Raw genomic sequence first — 18,870 nt, 5'->3', positions numbered from 1 at the left:
GGCCGCCTCCAAGCACATGCCGACATGCGCTAAACGGAGGCTCATATTCGACTCCAAAAGGATTTAATTGAAGAGTTATGGGCGCGGAGGACTGCACGGCAGTAGTTTTTTTTGTTAATTATGTAATTTTTTTTAATTAATGTACTTTTTAAATTTTAATAATATTATTGAATTTTCTCGTATATGTATCGTAAATTAAATTGCGTATTTTGTGTGATTGTTAATTATTTGTTTTATATAATTTTGAGTGATGTGGCTATTGAAGTGGCTGGGCTATTTATGTTGTGGCTAGGCTATGGCTGGGCTATTTATGATGTGACAGAAGGATTTTTAGTGTTAATGATGTGGCAGGAGGAGTTTGTGGCTAGGCTACGGCTGGGCTATTGCTGGGCTATTCCTATTGTGGATGGCCTAAGGTCCCATGTTTGTGTTGAATGATATGATATGGAAACTCATTGTTGGACGATGCACCTAATGCCTCACTTTTGAGTAATAGTACTAACTATATTACTTTTCTTCTTACTTTATATAGTAGAGTAATTTTTAAAAAACATTTCTTCTAAAATATGTAATTGATATAGTATTATATTTTGATTCGTAACTACATGAACTTCACTCAATAAATGAATATTGTGCCAGTTAAGTTGCATTTGGCTACATGTCATCTTTCTAGAAAACAAATTTTTAATTCCTTTAACTAGTACTTCGTAGATGATATTATGGATTTATAGTGAACACAATTATACATAAAATTTACCCCCCATTTTTATTAATGAAATGACAACTGTGATTTCCAAATGTACTACTCAAAGTGAAGTATTTAAAGCCCTATGCCCCTAAAGGCGTAGGATTCCAAAATCAGAACCTTAGTAGTAGTATTTCATTTGAATATTAATTTGACCTTCCATCAATTAAGATTTGTGGATGAGATTAGATTAGTTGGCATTTAACTAAGGTTGTGTTTTGGGTATTCCTTGCTATCACAAATATCTTCAAGAAAAAGTCTTCTTATAAGGTCCAATAAATGCGTCATTATATAATTATTACACAATTAACTCACTTTCCCTTTGTTTAGAAATATTAACTTTATTCTTTCAATGTATACCAATTGTGATGCTAAAAACATGCAACTTTATCTTCTTTATTTTCACTTTCGGTGTCTTGTAATTGATCTATTTAAGTAGCAATTTGTACGTTAGTCTCTAAAGAAAAATAGATGGTAGTAATTGCAATTCCTTGTGTCCCACATGTCTTAATCAATACCATTATCACAAAATTAAGTTGAGTGTAAATGGTTGTCCTTTTTTGGACCATAATTTTTTCATGTTATATCTTAATTATTTGTTGATTAATCACTCTTAATTATTTAAGTATTTGTCTTTTTTTTATAATCGTCCAAATTCCCAAAGGATAAGCTTAAAGTAGATTCTATCTTTTAATCATCACAAAATTAAGTTGAGTGTAAATGGTTCTCCTTTTTTGGACCATAATTTTTTCATGTTATATCTTAATTATTTGTTGATTAATCACTCTTAATTATTTAAGTATTTGTCTTTTTTTTTTTATAATCGTCCAAATTCCCAAAGGATAAGCTTAAAGTAGATTCTACTATCTTTTAATCATCACGCAAACAAGATTGCTTTATTCTAATTAATATATGTTGGGTAGTGAGTGTGTGTTTGTATATATGATATGACGAGAGAAAAAGAGAGATTATTTAGCATGCTAATATAAAAAAGTACCACAAGTTTATCTCCCTGTCCAATCAAATTCGCCAAACCAATAAAAAACAATTCATCAAATCAAATCAACCCCTCACAATAATTCATAAGCGGAAATCGAGATTATTCATGATCTATTTCAGAATAGGTACAATGATTTTTTTATGATTTATAATTTGTTCCGAGTATTAACTACCATTTCACATCTTCCTCCTTATAAATTTGAGATAATTTTAGCTCAATAGATACTAATTTAAATTCAAGCCTCATCTTCTATCGTTTATAGTATCATAATCCAAAATCAAAACCAAATCTCCACCATTAAATTTCAAAATGAGTGGATGAGATTAAATCTTACGAATTTCAATAAACAGTAGACAAAATATCAACAAAAGGGTAAGATCGTCATTCTATTATCATATCATAATTTTTGTGTTTTTTTATATCCAACATAATGTATTACAAATATCAACACAATGACATGAGTATTTCAACCCAAGTACACGAAAATATCAACACAGTTTTATTGAGATTTTACATGCATTATGTTGAGATTTTACATGCATTATATTGAGATTTTTTAATGTATTTGTTGATAAAAATCTGATTATCAACGTATACGAAAACTGAAATAAAAATCATCAAATTCCATCATCCGAACGTCGTCGGAACATATGCAATTGAGATCTTGTTAGAATCCTTATAAAAATACCTTTAAATTGATATATTTTTTGTGAATTTTTTTTTTTTAAATCGAGTGAGTTACTTAATTTTAAAGTTTTGGGATTATTTTAATAAGAGAGAATTCACATAATACCTTTTAATTTTATTTAATAATTATTTAAATTTAAAATATAATCTACATGACATTATATCAACCACTAGATCTCCTAATCTAATGATTAAAAATTATTCTTAATTTTAAATTGCTAATTAGTTAGCAATCGATCACAATCCCATAAATCCAATATATCAAAAAAATATCGATTCTCGGATAATAACACTGTTATATGGAGGATATATGTATGAAAGTGATAGGTTACTATCAAGAGGTGACATAGAAGATAATTATATAATAAATTAATCATTATTATACTAAACTAGCAATTACTATCATTCTTCAATCAAACTTTATATATGTTGCATTGCATATGATGTAATACGTTAACAATCAATCAAATATAATATCTTTATTTTAATATGATGAAAGACTCAATAATCAAACATCTCAAACTTTATTATTTCTGGTACCTTCTAAAATTGGTAAAGAGATTTACTTATATCTAGTTAGATTTATAAAACTATGGTTTGAAAATATGGCACGAACACATCACCGTGTTCGCTTGCAATCAAACACATGAGTATTTTCAAAAGGAATAAAAAAATCATTCAAAATAAAAAATAATTTTCCGAGTGGAGATAGAGAAACCATCTTCTTTCCACAAAGCTTAGGAGTAGTCCTATTCTCCACAACAAAAGTCCACATTCCATCCAAATACAAATTATTGAATCAGAACAAATTTACCAAAAAAAGACATACAAATTGTACTTTTAAGACCCACCATGAAACTCGAGGCCCTTTGCCACCACTAGAAAAAAAGTTTGTAAATTGAAAAATAGACATATCACCAATATAGAAACTCACAAAGATAAACCACCAAGAATTTAGGCTAGAATAGTAGAACTTTTTTAATCATCCAATAAAGAAGAGAAAAAGGTACAACTTTAATAAGACCACCGTGGTGTGGCTGCTACCACCATGCTCCGCCGCTGGCAGGCAAAGAATCCCACCTAGATCCACCCACAACCCTTTTTACAACACAAACTCAAACCCCACTTCTCCATTTCTCTATCCTTCTCAAAATGTGAAAGTTGCTAGTATATAGTAGGAGTAGTATATTATACTATCACTTTACATTTTTTTACCTTACAATTTCCTTCTTTTTTACTTCTGCCCAATTCACCCACCTGCAAAAAGCAACCAAAATCAATAGACATCATGTTGAATGCTTTAATCACTTGCTCGGTTTTTTACTTTCACCTTTGTCACAAACTCAGTAAATCAAAGGAAGTTTACGACCCATTGTTTTTTTTAACTTTCTCTTCTTTTAAAAGAACGACCATCTTTTGACTAGTAATCATTTTCAGTTTGATGGTGCCTTTGTCAATGCGAAGAAATATTAGTATAATGTTAGTTCAGACAGCAAGCTAGAAAAGTGGGAGGAGTTGTTTGACTACCTAGGTTTCAAAATAGCTAAGTTCTATCCACATTCTTACAGGACAAATGTCTATCTATAGTTAAATGTTTTTCTTGTTATGTCATTCAACCATGTAGACCACCTATTGCTTACATAAGTAATAGTTTCAGCTATGTCAACAAATTGCGCCATTATACGGCACCAGTACTTATAAATTTGTCTGTCGGCAATTGATTGAATTTCAATGCCATCTGGTATGAAATGTGATTTTGGCCAACTAATAGATATGAGGGGTCAAATTAGCTACAGTAATATGGCAGTTTCTGGGGCTCAGATTTATACTCAAGAATGCTGCCATTTATTTATCACAATGGCTCCCACCAAAAAAAAGTGGCAATGCCCTATTGAGATAAAGGCTAAAAGGGGGCAAGGGTCAAATTGTTCAAATCTATTTTGATCTGGAATATGTGACCAAAACATCAGTTTTGATTTAGTTAAAAATTAGGAGAGAGACAAGCTAAGTGTTACTACATTGCCAATAACATACTGGTGACACAGCATCTGATCATGAGTCAAACAGTTGACTAAGGACTACGGATTTGTGTGTCCCCACTCTTGCCTACCTTACTGGACAGAATGACTGAAATACCCCTTTCTATAACTCCTAGAAGCAGTGTCGGTGGGCTAGAATTTTCATCTCTAACATGACTATTGCAACAACCGAAACTCCTGGTCAGCTTTTATTATTTCTGAAATCGGTAGATAATGACACGACAGAGAGCCCACGGGGTACCATAAACAGACAAGGCTTGGTATCTTTATGTGATTGGCATCAATCAACAGATTCATAATGTAAGATAGAAAACATTAGATGATGGGGGGCCTGGTTCATATTGCTAGTAGTAGTAGTAGTAGTGAAATGGAGAAAACTTACATTTAATTTTGCTTAGGCCAACTTGTCGGTTGCTTGAACGCAACAGTGGGAGCTATCCGGCAACTCCTCTTCTGATGCTCCAGCACAAGTTGGTCGGCAAACCAGTCTAGCTTCTCCAAGTTGCTCTGCTCTCCTATCTTCTTACCACTGAAGAGGACAGACTCCACATTTTTCTGCTTCAGCATCTCATCTGCTATCCCCATTAGCATTTTTACGTTCCTCGGACTGGGGTCCGAATCCACATTTGCACCACATTGACTAAAGCTGGAACAGCTTGCCTGTTGATTCAAGGGTTCAGAAAAAGTATATAAGCTAATGTTCCACTAGCCTAACTTTGTTTATTTTCTTTATATTTAAGAAGACAATTATACATCTTAAATGACACTACCACTCATGTCTTGCAAAGTTATAGCTCCTACTCAGAAGCTAATACTCCCTCTGTTCCATAGTAATAGAGTCATTTTGTCATTTTGGTACGTTCCATAGGAATAGAGTCATTTCCCTTTTTAATAAAAGTCAACACATTTCTCCACACCTACTTTACTCTCTCTTACTTTATTCTCTCCTTATCTCTCTACCTTTTTCATTTTCCACTTTATTCTTACTTTACTTAACTCACCTAACACAATTTTCTTAATCTCCGTGCCGAAAAGAAACGCCTCCATTAGGAATGGAGGGAGTAGTATGTTTCTTAGTTTTTAATAATCCCATGCCGTGCCAGCCATCAAATAAATAAATATACCTACAGATTGCACACCTGAAAAATATACATATAAAATTTTTTCATGAGTGAGAAGTTTATTAAGGAAGGTCCTGCAGGGCAAAACAGGACCATTGCTGTACATGGATGGCAGGACCATTTGATAAAAGGAAATCAATCCCATACCACGCCAGTTTCAAGCCAGTTCAAGTCAAATAAAAGAGTGGAAAATTCAGGGTAGTTACATAGTCCCCTTTCTCCTAATAACATGTGATAAAAACCATGATTGTTTTTCAAACTCAAGTCACATTCTGTGCGTGTATTACCATCTCCGGTATACATATATATTTTTATATATTAAATCATATTCATGGGCAGGCCCAACTGGAGGACCGCATCAACATCACACTTCGTGAAAATTCTAAAAATGACAAAATATCAAACTGTGTAAATAATTTTAGCCCTTCCCCTCCAATCTCATCATCCTCTCTAAATGCTATTCATTCTACTATTAAAATGACAAATATAAGTCCACAAAATTGGTCAATAATGTGAGTTAGAAACTCCATAAATATAGCATTGAAGACGAGAGCCATCTCCTGATGAGTAAATACCTTGTTGTTGCAAAATTTAGGTCTCTTTTTAAGCAGAGAATGTCAAAACAGAGTGGTGGATAGAAACGTAATGCCAATATACAGTAAAATATAGGTTGCAGATATGATCAATTTTCATGAGAGAAAGGCGCCATGTCAGTGTCGAGATACTGAACTTATGGTTGGCATTTTGGCTTAAGCAGCCATGTTGCATCAAAACGACAACGTTCTTCACCTGGCTTGAACTCTCCCTTTCCTTCACTCATTTCTACACGTTATTCTTCTCACCCTCCCTCCCCCAAAAGAAACACACAGAATTTAATTGCATGCCCCCAAAAAAAACCACTGGCGCATGTTAGCCTAATAACAGCTTCCCCATCCCACTCCAGCCTGTCTCCCCCACCCCTAAATTTTCTCAGGAATATCTGGAATTAAGCTATTGATTTCACCATAACTCATTTAGCAATCAGGATTTAAATGGTAAAAGTGATTAACTATGTATTAATTGGTACCTGAACTCTGACGTAATTGCTGCTACGGCTTTGACCGAACGCCATTGCCACAGCGTGGTCAACCATCTCCGACGCGCTGTCGCCGGAAATCCGCGCTAGCGGCCGCGCCCAATCCTTAGCCTTCCACGTCTTTACCTGCTCATAGTCAAAGCTGCCCTCCATCAGCTGCCCCCCGGCGCCGACTGAAAGGACCAAAATATCCTCCACTCCTCTCACAAACGGAAACTCCTGTTTATTGTGCAGAACATGCGTGATCGCCGCCGCGGTAGGGTTGCTCATCGCCATTCCGCCGTCTAGACCTACGCATCGGGTCAAACCGTCGACCGATTTCATGCAAACCGGATCGAAGGCGACCGGCTCGGCCGACGTCGCCAAGCACACCTCCCACAGATTGAAATCGAAGCTGTCGCTCTCGAGCGCGTCGGCTCGCGAGAACAGAAACGGCGCCGCGCTGGAGAGGTCGTAGCAGGGGATCAGAACCGGCTTCAACGTGTCCTTCAGCGTCAGGCTGCGACCGGTTCTCTCGTCCTTGAACGCTTCCTTCATCGCCTTCTCCATATCCTTCGCCGACGACGAACCGCCGCCGCTGCTGCTGCCGGATTTCTTAAAAATTCGCTTGAGAAAACCGTTCCTCGAACTCCGTGATGTCGCAATCGAATACACCTTTTTCCCCTCCGCCGCGAGGAACTTCCACGTATCGTCCGCGTGGAAAATCGGACGGTTCTGATCGCCCGCGGCGAAGAGCATCGCTGTAAAAATCCCGCCGACGCCTGTGCCGGCGGCGACGTCGAAATAATCCGCGATTCTGGCGTCAGGATTCCCTGACTTGTTCTTCAGCGCTGTCTCCAAATACGCGAGGGTTTTGCCGGTCAAAATGCTCCGCATACCGGCGCCGTCGATGCTGAGGATGCAGATTTTCCCCCTCTGATTTTTGGGAGCCTGAGCTCCGCCATCGGAGAAGACGGCGGTCTTCGGCTGCACCGCAATCGGCTTCGGTAGCCAAATCTGCTGGTCCTCGTAGCCGAACAAAAACTTACTCTCCAAAATGGAGAAAATCTCGTAGCTCAATTTGTCGGTATCGATGCTCGGCTCCTGCAATCCAATCATTGGATTGATGGTGCGGTCGTCGTTAACATCAACACATGCCATTTTTCTGAATAAAAAGCACTTCACGTCATTCGATTATATATGTGCGTTTAGAATTGGTTTGCAGCATACAAATGGCGGAAGAAGAAAGTTTTAGGATAGTGCTATATTTATTGCTGATTGCAGTTGCAGGCGATGGTGGGAGAAGGCGTCAAACTTTACTATGAGGAGAGAGGGAGAGAGAAACAACACAAAATCCAGTTTTTGCAGAGCATGTTTGTTTGATTTCCCTTTTTATAAAAAAGAGGATAAAGTTTTCATTTAAACAAATAAAAAAGGGATTTATCGCGCCAATCTTGAAATTACCATTCCTTCATTTATTTTTCTTATATTTCCAAAACATAATTAACAGTAAATTTTGCATTCAATTGATAAGTTTTCTCTCAGATTTGGTAGGCTTATTTTTACTGAAATTATTAAATTCTCTTTATTTATTTGTAATTTATGAATTTTATGGTTGTCTCATATCCATTTCATAATAATTTGATAAATCTCCACTGTCTAGTGTGGATGTGATAGTCCTGCAATATGATATATCTAGAAAAATATAAAAGGAAATCTTGTAAATGTATTCGAACGTTTGTGTCAAATAAATCGACTATTGAAGGTAAGTAATTTGTGTATATAGTAAGTTATGCACACCATAATTAATAATATTTCGATTTCTCGAATGTCAAATTGGAAGTAAACAATAAAGTTACAGGAGAACGATATCTTTATTGGCATTTAATAATAAGATTTCACATAAATTAGATACTACGTAATATGACAACCACCAAATATTCGCATATAATATCACTAGTGTATGTTTGGATCAGGGCACAACCACTTCAATAACTTTAATTTTTGTTTATATACAAACTCTTGTTTTATTTATGATTTGTGACAAAGATAAAGACGAGACATTTTTTGAAGGAATGAAGACACAAGTTTTAATATTAAGAAACTAGCAAATAAAATTTATTACTACTAACTAATCAAATACGTATATCACTTTTTAATAACCAAAACCACTCTCCCTTGTGCGCATTCTATTTTACAACGAATTCCCAATTCATAAAAAAAGGTTATCAGACTCCTTATTTGTATCAATTTCATTATATGACTTTAGCAAAATGGTTTTACTCACATTGATTTATAAATTTGATCATAACTACACTACAAGACAGTGTTTGTGCTAAAATGATGTTTGGTGAGATTTAGTAAATCAAGTTTAACTAAAGTAGACTGTAAAAGCTATTACTATCATTCAATCAAGTTTATTAAAGTTTGACTCAATAATCAAAATTGCAACATTATTAGTGTTGAAATAGCGACTTAAACCAACCGCAAAAGAGTTGCCTTTGACAATTGCAAAGTTTGCTCATTGCTCAGAGGGTTTAGAAAATTGACGAACATGCATGACGCTATAGTTATAAAATCAAACTAGCATTATGTATGTTATAAAAATTTGTAGAAAATCCATGTATTTACCGACACAAATAAATAAATAAACAATTGAATATTATAGAAAATATGATTAATTCTTTCAACTCGCCTTCACATAGAAACTAGTAGTATTAGCTTTTCCTCTTTCTCATAAGAAACATTAATTCTTACCGCTGTATTGCATGCAGGGGCCATTTCGGCCGGTCTGAGCAGCAGTTTTTGCAACTTCACTGCGATCCATTCCACTACTCTAATTAACCTATTTTCGTCTCTCTCTTTTTTTCCCTTTTTTCTTCATTCCTCACTCAATTTTCTTATTCCCCGTGAATTATTGAATTGTAACGATAGTTCTTCTTCCAATTCATCAGAGGAAGATGAAACCATAATTACGTAAGTTATGAAGTGCTATAATGAGAAAAATATTAGTGTATGTAGGATGGAGTGCCATACAATATGGTAATTAATTGTGGACGAATGAAATATCACATTTACGTGGGGAGAAGAGGAAGTTGGATGTGGCTTGGAAGTAGCTTGCGAAAGGTCCACCTCATGATGCACCATTCTATTCTTGAGGGACGAACTCACGCGAACTCCAACAAGATCTAATCGAAAAAATTTGAGCATATAACAATTAAAGTTTAAGTTAGGACAGTTAAATAATGCTGATTTTTATTTTTAATTAATGCAATTGTTCGAATTTTAATCAAGTAGTTTTACTATTTTTAGTTATATATTTTAACTTTTAGAAATTTAAAGTTGGTGGCCGAAGATAAGACTGATGCTATAACCGAATTTGTAGCTAAAATGAAACATATTGATATGACAATTGAAAAATAGAATTATGACTAAAATATAATATGGTTATTTAGTGATTATCTAAAAAACTGATGTTGTACAAGTACTTGAATGCATATGGCAAAAACAAAAATTATTAGCATCAACAACGTGTATCCCCCCGTATAAGAGCATCCGCAATAGCAGACGTCGGGGCGGACGTCCGCTATTGCAACAAATGAGGCGGATTCGGACATCTCCGAGGGACGAGAGGTCGTCCGTCGGTTTCAGCGAACGTCCATCCCGACGTCCGCTATTGCGGTGTGACGGCGGACGTCCCATTTTTTTATTTTTATTTTTTTAAAACTCTATATATACGGCTCGTTGCACTTCATTTCATTCGCACCACTTATATTGACGAGTTTCTATCTCTCTACTTTTATTTCTTTTGAAGATAAATGGAGCACGACAGTGATTCTCCCGCCACGAGCGAGTCACAGACGCAGACGTTCCCAGTTGGAGGTGGGGGGAAAAGCCGGCGGAACTGCAGGGATACCCATGATGATGCCCCAAATGGCGGGGATGATGCCCCAAATGGCGGGGATGGTGCCCGGGTACTATAATATGTACCCTTGGATGGGTGGGATGGTGCCCCAAATGTTGGGGATGATGTCGGGTATGGTGATGCCCGGGATGGTGCGGGGGGTAGCAGAGTGGGGGTCTCCCAATTACCTGGGGACAACGTGTATCGCCCCTACATGGATTTATTGTCTAGTGACAGTACTCAACTGGAGACTCAGTTCACCGGCAATGAGACTTTCTCTTTGGAGGAACTGAGGTTATCTCCCGGTCAATGAGTCTCCCACTGAGATACCACCGGTGACAGAGGGACGGGGCAAGGGCAAGGGTAAGGGCAGGGCACTAGTCAGTCCTCGCGTGTCCTCATCGACGAGGGTGGGGCGGGGGACGAGGGAGAGGAGGAGGAGGTCGGCGAGGGAAATAGGACCGTCTGGAGCGAGGCGGAGTGCGTCGCGCTGGCAATGGCCAGGACGAGTATAGTCGAGGATCCCTACATCGGGGCTAACCAGACTATCGACAGGATGTGGTGGCGCATTAGCCAGAACTACATCAAATTCAGCCCGCCAGGTGAGAAGCGTCATGATGGAGAGCAATGCCGGAAATAGTGGGAGCGGCTGAGGAGACAGCTCACCTGATTTACCGGCATCTACTAAAACAACGTTCGTACGGCAACCAGCGGCATGTCCATGTAGGACGTGAAGAGTTTGTCCATGCACCGGTTCATCGAAAAGAAGAAGAAGTTCGGCGTCTTCAAATACTGGGATGTCTATCTTGTGCTGCAGGATTCCGCCAAGTTTCGTGCGGGTGTTGAAGCTGGCTGGCCGAAGCGGACGAAGCTCAACTCCTCCGGAGAGTACAGCAGCAGTGCTGGTTCCCACGACCTCCCCGAAGCCGCCGCAGATGTCCCACCCCTCCATCGTTTTCCCGTCGCCGTCGCCAAGTTGGGAAAAAGACCACGATGCAGGCGGCTAGGGGAAGCGCCAGCGGGTCCCACGAGGTCCAATCGGCAGCTCCAGCTCCTACCGAGGACAGTGCCGAACTCACTCACCTCGCCCGCATGCAGCACAATCATGTTTTGAGTGAATTGGGGGCCGCGTGTATTGAAGCTTTGAGATGTTTTTTTTAACTATGTATTTTTTTAATTATGTATGTTTTTTTAAATAAAATGGTTGCATTTTCCCTATATTCGTGTTGAAATTTTAATTCCGTAAAATTGCATATTTGTAAATTTGTGAATTTTAATTATTGGGATGTCCGTCAGGATGTCCGCTATTGTGGAGTGAGATGTCCTTATAACGTGACAGTGCTGTGGGATCTCCTTATAACGTGACAGAGATATTTTGGGATGTCCGTCAGAATGTCCGCCGGGACATCCGTCCCAGTGGATGCTCTAATGCATTAACATAACACCATCCGGTCAAAAAAAAGACACAATTGTGACAAATTTAAGAAAGTGTATGATGATTAATGTAAGTATCCCGTAAAATAAGAGATTGATAATCATCATAAATGGAATGGTCTAATAAGATAGATGAGAGTATTATAAACGGCGTGGGTGAAATTGCGACCGTTTGTCCGTGATGGAAGGGGTGTGGTTAGTGATGACGTGTGGGGTCGACCATGCCAGCTCCGTTTGCAACCGTCGGCAGCAAAATGGTATGCCACTAATTATAAATTTGTAATTTTCTATCTAACTACACTTCATTTTCTTTCCCAATCTTTATATTTCTAGAATATAATCGTCCGCTCCAAGATAAGCTTCTAAATAACACCCTTATAATAATACTTACAAGTCAACTACTTATTCCGTCTACTATCACATTTTGACCTGACACGAATTTTAATAAAATATGATAAAGGGCGAGTAAAATTTTTTTTGTGAAATATAATAAGTCTCATATTTATGTATTAGTTTTACAATAAAATGTGACAGAAATGAGTTAATGAAATGCGAGAATCATAACCAAAAGTAGTAAAGAGAAAAATAGTGACAAGTAATAGCGAAAAAAAAAACTCATGAATACATGAGAATTGAGTTGAAATAAATAAGGAAAACTCATGAATACATGAGAATAGAATTGCAACTTGAAACACAAATTCAGATAATTTATAAATAGTGGAGTAGAAGACTACCAAGAATAAATATGATTAAATTAATAGTCCAGTTACTATATTAACATTTCGAAATGGGAGTAGTAGGATAATAAGAGCAGAATAATTTGACAATAGAAAATATGTAATCGAAATAATACCCGTTACACATACAAATAATAAAGAAAAAGAAAGGAAGGCAAGCATTACGTCAGCAAACATTATGAATATGGTCGACACGGCACAGCGACCACACGATACTCTAATCCAATTAAGAAATGATTAATCGAAAAGGAAAAATCTAATTAAAAATGGAGATGTCATTATCGTGATAATAAATAGTTTTAAACAATAATTAGCGAGAGGGGTGAGAGACGTGGGTCCAGCCAGTGTGGGGGGTCCACGGATTCTGGTCAGTCAAGAGATTGTAACGGTAATGTTGCAGAAATGGTCTAATTTTGTCACGTTTAATTAATTGACACGTCTAATTGCTTTCATTCATAATAATCCCAGACTGCCGATTATTGTTGTAACATTCGTGCGTTCATTAATCAAAATATACATACTATCCCGTTTTGTTTTCAATACCAGATTTAATAAAATAGTACTACTCCCTATTACTAAGTAATGTTTAGAAAGTTAAATGGCGAAAGAATGAGGTGGATAGGTGTAGAAAATAAAATAGGAAAGATCAATTACTTCTTTCGTTCCACTTAAGATGACCATAATCTTGAGTGATAGTTTTAGGTGGAATGGTTATTTCACTTATTTGTGATAAAGTAGAGTGAAAAAAGTAATTGTATATTTTAATAAGATGAGATGAGAGAAGATTTAATTGCAAGGACATCTCGAGTGAAACTAACTAAAAAGGAAAGGTGAACATCTTAAATTGGACGGATGGAATACTACATAATACTTGAGAGTTGAGACTGTCCCCGAAAAGGAATACGAGTCTCTTATGATGAGGTGGAAGGAATAGTATTAACGGACTATATTATCATATGTTGCTATAAATTTATAATCACTGGTTTGATTTTGGAACTAGTCGATTTAGTCCGCCCTTGGCATGACTCGGGTACGAAAACATCAGCCGTGCAAGCGTGTTTTTTCATGTCTTTGCAGGGTGGACACAATACTCGGGTATCAGAGGTGGTCCTTTTTATTCGCGCTTTCATGTGAAGGTGTATGTAATCGTGAATTTGTAATCGAAACAGCAAACTTTATTTATCTATTTATTTATTTATTTCTTGTAGGAAAACTTAAATAAAAATTGAATTTCTCCACCGTTTACCCTTGTTGAGGAAACAGGATAAACAAAAAAATCCACTACCTTTGTAGACTTTTGTGTAAATCAACCTAAATTTTCGTCAAAAAACAATTTATAGCTTTAAGTCATATCAACAGTGTGAATCACTAATCACCAATCACGCAGAGGAATTTGCCTTTTATGGGTACGCTAAACGCGGGAAAAAGGAGAGCGGGAAAACGTTCGTTTACAAAATAATCACACTTTTTACTATACCACCAAATGTGACAGTTAACAATTACAACTAAACTTTAAAATTTTGGAGTAATAACTTTCATAATTTTTTTATAATAGGAATTTGCAAAACGATTCATAAACAATATTTAAAAAAATTCAATAATATTTTACGAACAAACAAAATTTTCAACTTTAAAATTTTGGAATTATAACTCTCATATTTTTTTATAATAGGAATTTGCACAATGATTCATAAACAAGTATGAAAAATTCAACATTTTGTGTAATGTTACAAGTATAATGTGACAAGTTAGAAATGGATTAGCCAAACACTGTACGTATTTGATTATTTATTCTTGTATTACAATTACAGTGATATTACAAGTATAGTGATCCAGTAATTCAAATTTCAACATATTCAGGTTCAATATTTTACTAATCAATTTCTAAACCAATTTTCCGCTAAAAAATCATAAATCAAATTTCAGATTCCTTAAGGTTAGATTAAAAAAATTAAAAGAAAAATGCTAAAGCAATCTTTTGCGTGACTTTATAACAACACGAAATTCAGAATGTCTACATAAATTATGGATCAATCAAATGACAATTTTATCAGTCTAAGAAATCCAAAAGTGCCCTTTTGTAAGAAACCAGACACTATATTATGTAGAATCATAATCCCAACAATATAACTTTTTTGACAAATAAACGCGTCCATAAAATATTGCCATTATTTCGCTAAGTAAATAAAAAAAATTATAATTGTACCAGTATATAGTACATACATATAATTGATTGCAATTATTATACTTTCTTAACTCAATTAAAGTTACAAGTGCCTCTGTGTGGGTGTTGTTGTACTACACATAACACTAATTCAACACAACAATTTTGTTCTACAAATATTATTGTACGAACCAAATATAGTAGTACGTTGTTACCTTTATACTCATAAAATTTCAATTTGCCACCATCTTACTAGAATATTGTGCAAATATCATAAACTACCCAAATATTCTGAAAATAATGAAACACAGATTAACTACAAATAACCTTACACCGAAATCGACAAAATCCAAAACAGATAATTTCAACCATACAAAAACGACTACCAAAACAAATTCACACAATTAATTATAGCAATTGTTACCATGGAATGAACAATAAGGCAAAAACGTGATCAATTTTTTCCCAAAACAACTCATACCACCTCCACTATATATACTTAGCCATGAGTATCACAGGTGCCAACACCATCTCATAGAATTAAAACCAGTTAATCATAAAATTAGAACAATGGAGAGGAAAAGTACACCTTCACTAAATTCATGGGTTTATTTTATAATTATTGCAGCAGTAATGGTGGATTTGAATTACGTGGAAGGAGTTCCGTTTGAATTCATAACAAATCCAATTCCATGTTGGAATGAATACTGCAATTATGTGTGCAAGAAATCAAGTTGCTACCCCAAATTTTGTGCCTCTGGATTCTGCTTTAACAGCCCCAAATATCCAGCTAGAGATAACCCCATTTGTCAATGCAATGAATAATATTAAATTTACTTTTCTTGCATCTTTTTCTTTGGATATAGCTCTGCCCATGCCAAAATTCTCGCAAATATTCAATTTATAATGGTAAAAGAAAATCGATTGTATTTATTATGATGGTATTGGTAATTTCTGTTTGGGTATGAATGTACACTAAAGAACATTATTCACCTTTACGAAAGATCAATCACTATTCACTACTGTATTGTAGTGTATTGAGGAAGGGGGATCCTACTCCAGAACTTTGTTTTATTTGTTACTTACATTAATCTTTCAAGTAATTTTGATTTGGTATCGTCACCGAATATCTTCAAAATGATTTTACAATCGGGATAAACTACGAAATAGAGTACAACGAAGTCACGAAATCTAGTTATAAATAAGGCAAAAATTTCGCCATTTTTTTCCCAATAAGCTCGCATTTCCTCTAGTACTAAGCATAAAATCATCACAAGTGACAACAAACACAAACAATTATACACTAGTAAAAATCAAGTTTGGGCTCATTTCTTTATTCTTGCTACAATTGTTGCTGATTTCGATGGAAAAACGATTTCCCAACAGCTCAATTTCATGTTTGGATGATTGATGCATCTTAAACATGGCCACTGCATGATTTCATCATAAAATGTTCTGTTTTGTATTATATTTCATTTAATATTTCATCACAGATGACATGTGTTAATGATGTCATTCAATAAGGGAATCTCCAATGCCTTAAACTTGATCATGAATTATTGCAAATCTACTATCTTAGGGAAGACAAAAGGGGATAAACAAACAAAGAGCACATTCACATAGTAAATGCAAATCCAAACAGATAAAATGATTTGATATGAATTGAGTTGGAGGCTTGAAGTAGTTACCTTTGATTACAAAATAGGATTGAGCCTTGAGACAGTCTCACACTACAAAATCACAACAAATTAGAGAGAGTTTACTTCTTCTTTTTCCCAGGTATGGCCACCCTTTTGCCCTTCAAGGTTCTGCAGTTGTTCTTGGTCCTTTGGCCCCTACACGGCAATCCCTGAATGTGCCTCACGCCTCGGTAGCATTGTATCTCCTTTAGCCTTCTAATTGCAAGCGCATTGAACCTCCTCTACAGTTGTTAAGAGCACACTCAATTGTTACACATCCAAAAACACAAATCCTTACAGAAATGGAAACTGTGTGCACAACAATACATAATAGGACTGAGTATTTGAAGAATAACACAATCCAACAAGCTCAAAATCGTTCACTTCATCAAAGCATGCGGTTGATTAGTCTAGGCAGACTTTTACTATACCAATCTCAAGGACTAGCTATGGGAATTTTAACTGCTACAAGTGAGTATTTGCAACTAAATGCAATGATACATACAGACAGGTTCGAATTCATGCAATAATCAAAGGTTTTTATTTCCTTTTTGCGAGCTTGGCAAATCAAGATAGTTTACAAATGTGTTCATCCAGAGCTCATGACCTTAAACTCCAATGGAAGAAAGAGTGAAGATACAAATGCAAAGTTTGGCTGTAAATAGACCAAACCATGAAAGATTATGAAACTTTGACACTAAACTCGCACTATACTCGTGAACAACCTCGTGCCTTAGGTTTTAGCATTTAGAGAGGAATTCTAACCGATAACAAATGCTTCAAGATGATAATGGTTGAAACTATCGTATTATACTAGTATGTGCCTCACTTGTAAACACCTTGCCTTGAGTTTTGGAATTCAGAGACAAGATCAACCCTATCAGAAATGCTTCAAGCTGAAACTAAGATCAAACTACATCAAACCTTGCTGCTTGGCAAGCATTCGTCATTTCTAACTCAATCCTTGTGCTAAAATCTCCCCGTGATCCATCCTAACTACATTGTTGTTTTAGTTTAAAGTGCTTTTTTCACAAGCATTATTAGGCCATAAAAAATTCAACTAACTCTAGTCCAATAACACTCAACACAGCAACCCCCAAAAGTCACCTAAAATTAGAAACACAAACAATCAAACACTTACAAGATCTCCTTCAATCATATACTTGGAGACCTCCTCACGCAAAATGGTGAGCTCCTCTTCAGAGAAATCTTTTGTCAATTTGTTCTCGAAACTGAGGTCGTTGAGAATCTGCCTGGCGCTAGTGCGCCCGATTCCATGAATGTACTGCAACGAGTACTCCACTCTCTTGTTGTTCGGAATCTCGACTCCACCAACACGAGCGCATTTGATACTCAGTCCACCGATCTAAGCACAAATAAATACATACAGTCAATCCATCTGTATACTTGGACAAAACAAAATTGAAATGAAGTTTCCGAGAGTATTACCTTGGGGAAAGCGGAGGGTAGCGGAAAGGAGAGCGAGAATTTGGAGGAGTTAGAGATAGGGTTGGAGATGAGAGAGAGGGAAGGCAGCACTGGTGTAGCTAACGCTTGCGCCATTTTCTGTGCAAATTGGGGATGAGAGGAGAGATTGGTTGCTGCCTTTTTCTTATCCGTTGGTGCAACTCGGACGTGACTTGAATCCAGGTTGGGTTATTTGGGCTTGGGCTTTTATTATATTCAGTACTTCCTCCGTTTCTCCATAGTTGAGTCATTTTTCCAGTTTATAAAGTTCTCTCATAGTTGAGTCATTTTTATATATACTAACATTTTTCTCTTTCTTACTTTCCTCTCTTTTACTTTATTATCTCTACTTTTTTCCCTCTCTTACTTTTTTATTTAACACATTCAACATTCATCTTTTAAACTCCGTGGCAAAAAGTTTTACCTCAACTATGAAGAAACGGAAGGAGTACTTATTTATGTTGAAATATGATTTTAGTCTATGTCCTCATGAGAAAAAATTCAGCCGATCATACCACGGTGGACAGCTGATGTGGTATCCTATCAATAAGATTTTAATAATTAGATATATACATGAATCACACCTCCACCTATAAACACATATGGCTGCACATATATAGAAATTTTGCACACACATTGCTATAAAATTTATATATATGTGCAGCCATGTATATTTATAATTGGAGGTGTGATCTATGTATATATCTAGTTGTCAAAATCTTATTAGTAGGGCATGCACATCAGCTATGTATGCCTCGTATCCCTTATTTTAATAAAAAAATTATGGCAAATACTAGTCGTGTCATTTCATCTCTATGATTCCAAAATTAAATTCTTAT

At 36.1% G+C, this 18,870-nt stretch overlaps 2 protein-coding genes across 3 annotated transcripts; both read right to left on the bottom strand.

The window, feature by feature from the left end:
- Positions 1–3,371: 3,371 nt before the first annotated feature.
- On the bottom strand, positions 3,372–8,045 carry LOC121752478 (patatin-like protein 6). Of its 2 annotated transcripts, none has more exons than XM_042147577.1 (3): positions 6,659–8,041; positions 4,854–5,131; positions 3,372–3,689 (listed from the first exon to the last, which is right to left on the bottom strand). In XM_042147577.1, exons 1-2 carry the CDS (start codon positions 7,805–7,807, stop codon positions 4,856–4,858), a joined length of 1,425 nt encoding a protein of 474 aa, XP_042003511.1. In that variant the 5' UTR covers positions 7,808–8,041; the 3' UTR covers positions 3,372–3,689; positions 4,854–4,855. The 2 variants fall into 2 exon arrangements, 1 of the variants encoding a protein (XP_042003511.1); XR_006040315.1 differs by lacking the exon at positions 3,372–3,689 and adding an exon at positions 5,473–5,610 and having other exon boundaries at positions 4,991–5,131; positions 6,659–8,045.
- An 8,467-nt stretch (positions 8,046–16,512) lies between these two features.
- LOC121750314 (30S ribosomal protein S13, chloroplastic-like) lies at positions 16,513–18,200 on the bottom strand. The gene is made up of 3 exons (XM_042144832.1): positions 18,014–18,200; positions 17,706–17,930; positions 16,513–16,806 (listed from the first exon to the last, which is right to left on the bottom strand). Exons 1-3 carry the CDS (start codon positions 18,125–18,127, stop codon positions 16,645–16,647), a joined length of 501 nt encoding a protein of 166 aa, XP_042000766.1. The 5' UTR covers positions 18,128–18,200; the 3' UTR covers positions 16,513–16,644.
- Between the last annotated feature and the right edge of the window lie 670 nt (positions 18,201–18,870).

The sequence above is a fragment of the Salvia splendens genome, chromosome 10 (genome assembly GCF_004379255.2).
Source record: "Salvia splendens isolate huo1 chromosome 10, SspV2, whole genome shotgun sequence".
NCBI lineage: Eukaryota > Viridiplantae > Streptophyta > Magnoliopsida > Lamiales > Lamiaceae > Salvia > Salvia splendens.
The sequence above is the reverse complement of the archived record's forward strand: the minus strand, read 5'-3'. Positions and strand labels throughout refer to the sequence as shown.

Bases quoted from the DNA above. Each gene is read 5' to 3' on its own strand.
- LOC121752478 (XM_042147577.1), bottom strand. From the start codon at position 7,807: ATGGCATGTGTTGATGTTAACGACGACCGCACCATCAATCCAATGATT. The intron at 5,132-6,658 runs GTACCAATTAAT...TTGAATCAACAG, and splicing joins GCAATTACGTCAGAGTTCAG to GCAAGCTGTTCCAGCTTTAG.
- LOC121750314 (XM_042144832.1), bottom strand. From the start codon at position 18,127: ATGGCGCAAGCGTTAGCTACACCAGTGCTGCCTTCCCTCTCTCTCATC. The intron at 17,931-18,013 runs GTAATACTCTCG...ATTTGTGCTTAG, and splicing joins TACCCTCCGCTTTCCCCAAG to ATCGGTGGACTGAGTATCAA. The intron at 16,807-17,705 runs GTAAGTGTTTGA...TAACAACTGTAG, and splicing joins ATATGATTGAAGGAGATCTT to AGGAGGTTCAATGCGCTTGC.